The sequence below is a fragment of the Anopheles cruzii genome, chromosome 2 (assembly GCF_943734635.1).
Source record: "Anopheles cruzii chromosome 2, idAnoCruzAS_RS32_06, whole genome shotgun sequence".
Lineage (NCBI taxonomy): Eukaryota > Metazoa > Arthropoda > Insecta > Diptera > Culicidae > Anopheles > Anopheles cruzii.
Window position 1 is genome coordinate 60,046,449 of NC_069144.1, and position 8,339 is coordinate 60,054,787.

The following is an 8,339-nucleotide window of genomic DNA, read 5'->3' on the forward strand; positions in this document are numbered from 1 at the left end:
GCGACACGCGATAGGACGATCAATTCGTCAGCCGGCTGATTGATTTGCGGCCGACTGCACCGGCGCGATAGGCGATCATTGTAATCTGCAATCACCGTCGACATCAGCGCCCAGGACATCCGTCCCACTGTGCCTCGCTGGGTGGCTATCGCTATCGCCGATCAGGGGTAAGATCTGAAAGTCCCGCGCACTGACGTGACTTGCACTGGCACTGCTGGTGTTTACTATGGGGCCCGTGACGCGGGCTTTGTGGTCAGAACCTTAGCGCGGCGATTTGATGGCGCGATCCGCGTGATCCACGCAGGTCACGCAAAAGTCAATTTCCCAGCGATTGCGCGACGACGCCGTGCGTACCTAGGCCTCGAATTCTCCAGAATTCGCTGCTCCACTTTTGTTGCGAAAAAGCAAGAATTCTGAGTAAGCGTCGAGTTGAGCGGAAAGAGATTCAAAATAAGAGGCGCGTCTCCGGTCAAAACATTCCGTGACGATGGGCGCCAACGGTGGTCCGCTGGTGGTCCGAAAATAGATTGCGCTTTGGCGGCAGGCAGCCTAATTCATCAATCATCGCGTCCCGATCGCGCCCCGGTCGACGCCACCGGCGCACCAGATTAAGCCAGAGTTCACGACTCCCCGCGGCGAGTGGCGATCGCAGCGTGTGTGTGTTGACGGGGAACAGGCAACCGCCAGATACAACCAGTTGTAGTTCAAGGTCGATCGTGTTCATTCATGTTACTGGCCAAGACGCGAAGACGGAGGCGCGTAAAAGAAATTTCGGCAATGCTCGCGTTCGGAGAAAAGGGGACGCGAAAACCAATAAAAAGCAGCGCGAGCGGAGATCGCGACGAATTCCAGCGACGCGCAGACAGCGCCGCCGTTCGGATCGATCATCCGATGAGGTCCGCAGACCAATCACGTGCTCTCGCTCGGCCAAAGATCGCCCCTGTGTATCGTATTCGTCTGTCCGCGGCGGCAAAAAACTGTTCCAAAGTTCCCATCAACGAAGGGAACCTCCCCGAAATGGAGAGCGGCCGCCGCTTCTGGAATGCTTATGTGGAGCCACCGCCGGAGTAGCACAAAAAACGTAAATACCATTCGAAGGAGCATCAGAAAGGGAAAAAGGTCATTCGCTTCCGATCTTTGCGTCGCCCTCCGCGGTCGAGACGATCGAGCGGTTCCCGCCAAAAACCCGCAGTCCCCGGAAATTCCATAAAAGGAACGCACGCGAAACTTCGGGTTTCTGACGAAAGAGTGCGGTGGCCGAGCGTAAGAAAGGGCCACGACCTCCGGGAGCCAAACTAGTTTCCTGGTTTGGGCCCGGGGTTAGTCCCAGTCCCAATTTCGCCCGCAATGTAGACCAATGCGCAATACGCAGTAGTGGTTTGGACCGCTTGGGCGAAGAAGAAACCCCCAAATTGGCGAGTGCCAATCTTCGTGGAGTACGACCTCGGCCTCTCTTGCGCCGTATGATGCAATCGTCTGCTCTCGATGCGTCACGTTCGACAGTTTTCGGGCGCGACTACCGCCACCACCTGACACCTGCTCGATGTGGCGATGGAGCATAAACCCTTCTGGTCTGCAGGTGTGCAGGTGCTATAAAAACTGGAGTTCGCTATCGCGTGATTTTAAAGCCACACGCACACACCGGGCCGAACGTGCGCAGTCCGTGTCGCGCGCGTTATCTTGCGTGAGGCTGGTCGCCGATGCTTGGTCATAAAATCTGATGCAAACCTCCGTTGCATTGCGCTGCCCTCTGGGCTTTCTTATGTTGCGTCCCGGTGTCTGGTCACTCGACGCACACAGAGGGTCCGTTTCGTTAAGATCATACGTTTCCGGTCCCGGTGGCGAAGGTTATCGAACGAACCCCATCGTACGACGGAGCGGATGATCAACAAAAGGCCGCGGCCTCGTGTGCCTCGTGGCTTCTCACGTGCACTCGAACGAGCCTCCGACACATGTAATCAGATGGACGCGGCCGCCAGCGAACGCTGGAAAAGTTCTGAGGCGCGTGGATCCCAAACAGCAAACACTGGCCGTATCTTGGCGCTTAAAGTTGGCTTGGCACTTAAAGAAATACGATGCCGTTACCTGAAAACACCCTGACACCCATTAAAACGCAACGTAAACGCGTCCGAAGCAATTGACGATTTTCATGGAGGCGCCTGGTGGGTGGTAGTATCTAAATTAATCTTTCTCTTCCCTCGCTTATTAACGCTCTCTCTCTCTCTCTCTCACTCTGTAGTATTTACGCGTATTATGAATGGCCCTTGAAGTGGAATGTTTTTGGCGAAGGATTTAGTGTTGAGGTTAATTTGCCTGGAATAAAAAAACAGATGGCATTCGTCATTCGAACATTCCCTCGGGGAGAGAAGATGTAGGCCAGCTGCTGGCCCAGTGGCTGGCTGTAAGAGATGCAAATAAAATTACCCTTGAAATTGCGAACAATTTCCCACCAAAACACAAACCCCAAACGAAGGTAAGATAAGGATAACTTTTAACAGTCAACTTCTCACAAAATCGTGCACCTTTTTCGGTTGCACCGTGATTGATCCGCAGTAGGCAGCGAGCGAGAGAAGAGCGAGAGAGAGAGCATCATCCCCCCGGTGTGCGAATGAAAGCGAAATACATTGTCAAACTCGATCGGAGTTGTTCGTCTCCTGGAAGAGAGAAAAACAAAACGCGTCGGGCGAAGCGAAAGCCCAGAAAGAAGACAAAACATGGACACAGCGAGAGCGAGAGAGCTGGCAGGGTGGGAGCGAGAGAGCAATAGCCGGAGATAGCGCCAGCGACACACTGATAGAGCCTCCAGCGCCGCGAACGCGAAGTGTCGCGGGGTCGGCTAGGATGGGCTTTCGGTTGGGTGGGTTGCGCACGATCGCTCGGCAGCGACGGCGGCGACGGCGACGGGGCGTGTGTGTACTAAACTCTATATAAAGAGGTGACCGAGACGGGGACCGCATCAGTTCAGTGCTCGGCAACGACCCGACAAGACAAGACAAGTGGTGGTGTGCCAATCGAAGGACTAGAGTTCCAACCGAGAGTTACTAAAACGTTACTTCGTGTTCCGGGTGCCGGTAGAGGTCCGAAACCTAGGCCAACCGATCGCTTTGTGAGGTTTAGCACAAACTGTACCAGTTCTGCCACTGACCTGGTTAACTTGCTGGTGGTGATCGATGAATAACCGAGTGAGGAACGATTGTTTTGCCAAAAGGAAGTGTTACTGAATGCCGGTCAGTTGAAGCCGGACAGTGACGATTACCGAAAGTGAGTGCAGTGCCGCAAACAGACCGACGGAGAGAGTTACAAGTGCAACCTAGTGGAAGAACTTGAAGCCATTCTTTGCAAGGTGAATAAATTGTTACTGTCCTATTTCTTGGTATTTTCCAACAAACAAAAAAACATTGTTTTCGTCAAGCACAATCCCGAACGTTCGGGTGAAAGGGGTTAAAGGACGTGATTCAGATTTCAAAGAACACCGTAATTAGCGCGAACTGCCAAAGCGCCCGAGGATTTCACAATAACAGGCGGGACACGAACCTCCTCGGTGGACGGCGGCCTGTTGCCAATGCTCCTGTCCACACCCGCCCCTTGGGACACTTGGGCGCCCTTTGTGGTTTCTAACCGATGGATGGATTAATGCAAAATCCGAGTCGGCTTCACGGACCGTCGACTTTTAATATCGTTGTGATGGGCGGCGGCAAAAAAAGTCGGAAACACTCCCCGCAACGGTTCGGTTGGCGGACGACGGATGCCGAATTGCAACAGGTTGATGCCGGGCCTGATTGAACGCTCAATCACTTGTTGCTATACCGCGGTATACGACGCGGATACGGCCGTGTCCGCGCTACCTGTTGCCTCTGCCTCCCTTATTGATGGATTTGGTTATTTTTTAAATATTGTGATTAAAAAATGTGATCACCGGCGAAAGCAGAGCGAGGACCACAGCGCCTACGGGGAGATGGAAAAATGTAAATCGAAACCCTTGTCCACCTTGACCACAGAACATCGTCGTCTCGTGAGCTCGGGTGTGTGTTAAGTTTTCCAAGTACCGCATATGGTGACCATCCGGGGGTCAACATTTGGATCCAAAATTACACAAGACTCGAGCGCTACATGTTCAAACAGATTCGTGGAACTCAACATTCAAGGATTTCGTAAAACTTTTTATCAGTTCGAAAGGGAACTCCTTTGTAATTTCCTTTCCCATCACGAGTGCGTCCTGCGGATAATTGCCCGAAGCACAATTTAACGTAATTTAACGCAAAATAAAAAGGCCTGCAGAAGCCGACGGTAGAACTTTGATGAGTGGGAATATTTTATATTTTTACTCTCCGTTCGTCAGCATGTTTGTCCGCAGGGCCGTTCGGGCACTTTACGTAGGATGAATTTCTCGAATTGATTGAAAACACTGCGTTCGGGTTCTTCTGTGAGCTGAGTGTGATGCCGATGCCTTGAGATGAACAATTTTAGCGTAACCCGCGTACTATGGCTTCCTTTAGGATGCACGTCATAGCCACGCGCCCACTGGACGGCCCCAGGGCTACACAAATATGTCCCCTGAAAGAGAGGCGTCAATCCATCTACAGTTGAAGCTATCGTCGATGGAATGTTTAATGTGGCAATTGGAAAATGTCGAATTGGAAAATGGCGATGTCGAAGGCCTTCTCAGAAAGCGAGACATTTCCATTCGTCGGAGACAATGTTCTTAAGTTCGTAAGCACTGAGCAGGGATCCAATTTGCCTGGATCGATGGATCAATAGATTATTTGTTGAAACAATCGTAAGAAGCTGCACGGTGAAAGAACCGAACATCGACTGGTCCACACGATCGATCCCGAGCAGCTCAGGGCGATTGCTGGATCAAGCAGTTGTCGAGCACCGAGCGCTAAACGAGTCCACCCGACCGATAAGACGATCGGATCGGTGAATGATGCGAACCGATCGGAAATCGACCGAGCTACGGTTTGCAGCTGCTCGTGGTTAACGATGATCGTACGATTTCGATCCGCCTGATACCGGCGTAACCTCTAAAGGGTCTTCGAGACAATTGCAGCGGAAGCTTAACTCCAAAAACTGATTATCCCACGGTAATTTTTCCACCGACAGTGTCATGGAGAAAAAATGGCACTCAATTAATGGGCCCACAAGATTAATGGGAAAAGTCTAGACAAAAGCATCCCTTTTGGTGGGGCCTTTGGTACGTAAGCTTTTGAACGCAAGCTGCACGAAAGTAGTGGAGCTTTCACCCGGAGGGGCCGCTGGGAGGTCGTTGTACGTTTTGCGGTTCCGAACGTTAAGGCGTGGCCAACGCGGTGGCAAAAAGAAAATAAGTATAAGGACCGGACCGCCACTGATAGGCCTCTGCTAGCGAATGGAAACGGGGAAGCGCTCTTATTGGCTGCCTGGTTAGTTGGTTCGCTTCATTGAATAATTAGTGCATAAGGAGTCACAATTCGATTCAATTCAACGAATCGCACAAAACTTCAGCACTGTTTAAACGTATGAGGTGAATGAAAAACACCTTTTGCCACGGCCAAGGTCAACCTTTTGTAGCTTCAAATTCATATAATCGTCAATAGTTTCCCCGTAAGTGGTCTCGATGCACTTTTGACGCAACAATAGTTATGCATCGCCACGTGTCAACGTGACTTTGAAAACATGTGGCCGACCATGAAGAATATCTGGGGAGAAATCAAACGTTCAGTCTTCCAACTGGAAACTTTTGGCCGTAACCATACTTTTCCTAGAACGGTGGTGAGATAAATATTGATTGTAACTTTTACCCGAACAGAATCTACTCTGCGAATACAGAATTCTGTGAAACACAAATTCTGCAAACTTGACGGCGATTGATTGCGCGTAATGAAGATCAACTTTGGAAAGATTTTCGGTTCGCCCGCGTTTGACGAAAGCAAAGAATTAATTTCCGATCAAACACCGAATGGCGATCAACTTTTGCGTATATTAAACAAACTGTTTAACTTTTTCGACAGATTTAAAATACCCGTAAAGGTCACGCGGGGAAAAGTTGAACATGATTACACATTGGACGCTGGTGCTGGTGCTGGTGGTGGGGTTGGTGTTGGGCCCGTACCGTGCGCTCGGCCGCCCAACGGAACCGGAAGCCGGAGCCCGGGCGGAGGAAATTTACAGCGAGCTGGCCGAAGAGTTTCGCCAGCTGCACAACCAGGAGCTACGCCTGCTGCAGTATCTGTCCGTGCAGGCCGAACGCCAGCAGCATGAGGAAGCCTTCCTGCAGCGACAACGTGAGCAGCAGCAACAGCAGCAACAACGGCAGCAACTGCTCCACGAGGCCCGTAACTCACTGCTCGAAGAAGGATCCCTGTTGGACGACATTCCAACCGATCTTTCGGGTGGACTAACGGTGAACAGTGGTGGTGGTGGAGGCGCCGGTGATGCATCCGTCATCAGTGGCCGCAATCTCAACAGCTACGGAGCTGACCTCGCGGTGCAGACCGAACCGACGCAAAGGGAGACCACCCATCAGAAGAGGCAAAACGAGAAGAGAAATAATCACTGTACGTACCACGGAGTTCGTCGCCGAGTCGATAATAGACCACGAATAACCAGATTGATGTCTCACTTTTTCAGACATGTCCTTATGCCACTTTAAGCTTTGCAACATGGGACGTAAGCGCAATCAACGATTTCCTCAATTGTAAGTATTTGTTCCACATTTAATTCTGTGTTCAGACAATAGTCATGTTGATTTCAACTGTTGGATTTACTCTTTTTCATCATTAGCTGGAACTAAACGGCAACACTAAGCTGAACGTCGGGACAATGACACACCTCGTCCACTTACTACACAGAATCACGGTATAGGACAAAAGATATGGCGGCACGAGTTAGGAAGCCAAAACGGGAAGGAATCACTCCACTCACCTCCACTCAAACGATTTTACTGAATGCGTTCTCGGACATCCGGACTTGCTGGACCGGTACCGAGTAAAGATTTAAATTTATTGCTGGCCAAACGAACCATCACTACTGTAAGCGAATCGAAACAGCATACTCTGCCCAGAGCACCCAGTAAGAAAACAGAGACTGCCTGGCTGCCTGGTTAGCCGCGCAACGGGAGCCAAAGACACTACCCCCCTACAGTCAGAGACATCCAAATTTGCCTCCAAAATCCGCGACCGGTGTGGAGTGAAAAGAAAATGTACAACGTTAGAAGGGGACACTATTGCAGCACACGAAACTAAGCATTGAACGTGCCCCGATGCTGAACTTAAATTATCAATTGAATACCTACTGGAAATGATACTTAAATTTACTTATTTGCCATTAGCCGTGCAGGAGACAAACCGAGGGGTGCACGTTATTTAGAGAAACAAAAGATTAAAATGAGGACTGAATGTATTACAAGGTGTGCCAATTGAGCTACTTCTCGGTAATTTTGAGCCCACGTTAGATTGTTAAGTCACAACCTCCGCGGCGCCAACATGACACACACCGCTAAGGCCAGCCAAGATGGAGGAACATGGAAAAGTATTGAGAATTTTCTGTTTTTACTTTTATTTCGCATCCAAAGCCTGCATCTCATCTCCTTGTCCTCGACCTTAAGAGCCCTAATATTATCTTATTTAACTTTGGCCACCATCCCGCCCGAACGCCCGATTCCCATGCCCCGTCGTCGCGATCGTTTTTGGGTTCGAACAATTTGTATTACTAGCCTAAGTTATGATTAGACGTATGTTTAACATTCCGAATCGATTCCTTTTTTTATTATTTGTTACTTTAGCGTTTAGCGAAGCGATTTGGAAGAGAGAGAGCTATAAAATACATGCACCTAAATTATATATTCTATGCACCGTGAAGTCGTTTTTGATAGCAGCCACTAAATGGGAAGGTGGTGGGAAGATTTTGTTCGAGGGAAGATATGGCAGCTACACAGTGTTTCCAGGCCAATTGCAGGACAAATGTTGTCTTATAATAAAACTCAGTTCTATTTTGTCACAATAAGCCTGGTGGGGACGCGGATGAAAAGAAAGCGAGGTCACAGAAACGCTAACTAACATCAACCTATTTATTAACCTAGAATATCGGCTATGTATTATTGGAACCCATTTGAAAAGAAACTATAAGACGATGCTGTATATGTGTGTATATATGTATGGTAGTTGTAATTATTATTGCAAATAATATGGTGGACTGTTTAATGAGTGGATTCTTTCGCCCGCAGCAATGCTCGATCAGTCGCGCGTATCGGTACCGATCATCGACGGGTAAGATGCAACAGCGACGGGGATTAAATGAACAAATGATTATATTTATTTCAGCACTTCCTTCCTTCGTATCCGGAAGCAGCATACGTGCCC

The 8,339-nt window shown here is 49.6% G+C and overlaps 1 protein-coding gene across 1 annotated transcript; it reads left to right on the forward strand.

Moving 5' to 3' along the window:
- The first annotated feature begins 2,981 nt into the window (after positions 1-2,981).
- LOC128268985 (uncharacterized) lies at positions 2,982-6,872 on the forward strand. The gene is made up of 4 exons (XM_053006309.1): positions 2,982-3,343; positions 5,991-6,536; positions 6,610-6,676; positions 6,763-6,872. The coding sequence occupies exons 2-4, from the start codon at positions 6,032-6,034 to the stop codon at positions 6,770-6,772; spliced, it is 582 nt and encodes a 193-aa protein (XP_052862269.1). The 5' UTR covers positions 2,982-3,343; positions 5,991-6,031; the 3' UTR covers positions 6,773-6,872.
- Positions 6,873-8,339: the final 1,467 nt, after the last annotated feature.

Bases quoted from the DNA above. Each gene is read 5' to 3' on its own strand.
- LOC128268985 (XM_053006309.1), top strand. From the start codon at position 6,032: ATGATTACACATTGGACGCTGGTGCTGGTGCTGGTGGTGGGGTTGGTG. The intron at 6,537-6,609 runs GTACGTACCACG...TCACTTTTTCAG, and splicing joins CGAGAAGAGAAATAATCACT to ACATGTCCTTATGCCACTTT.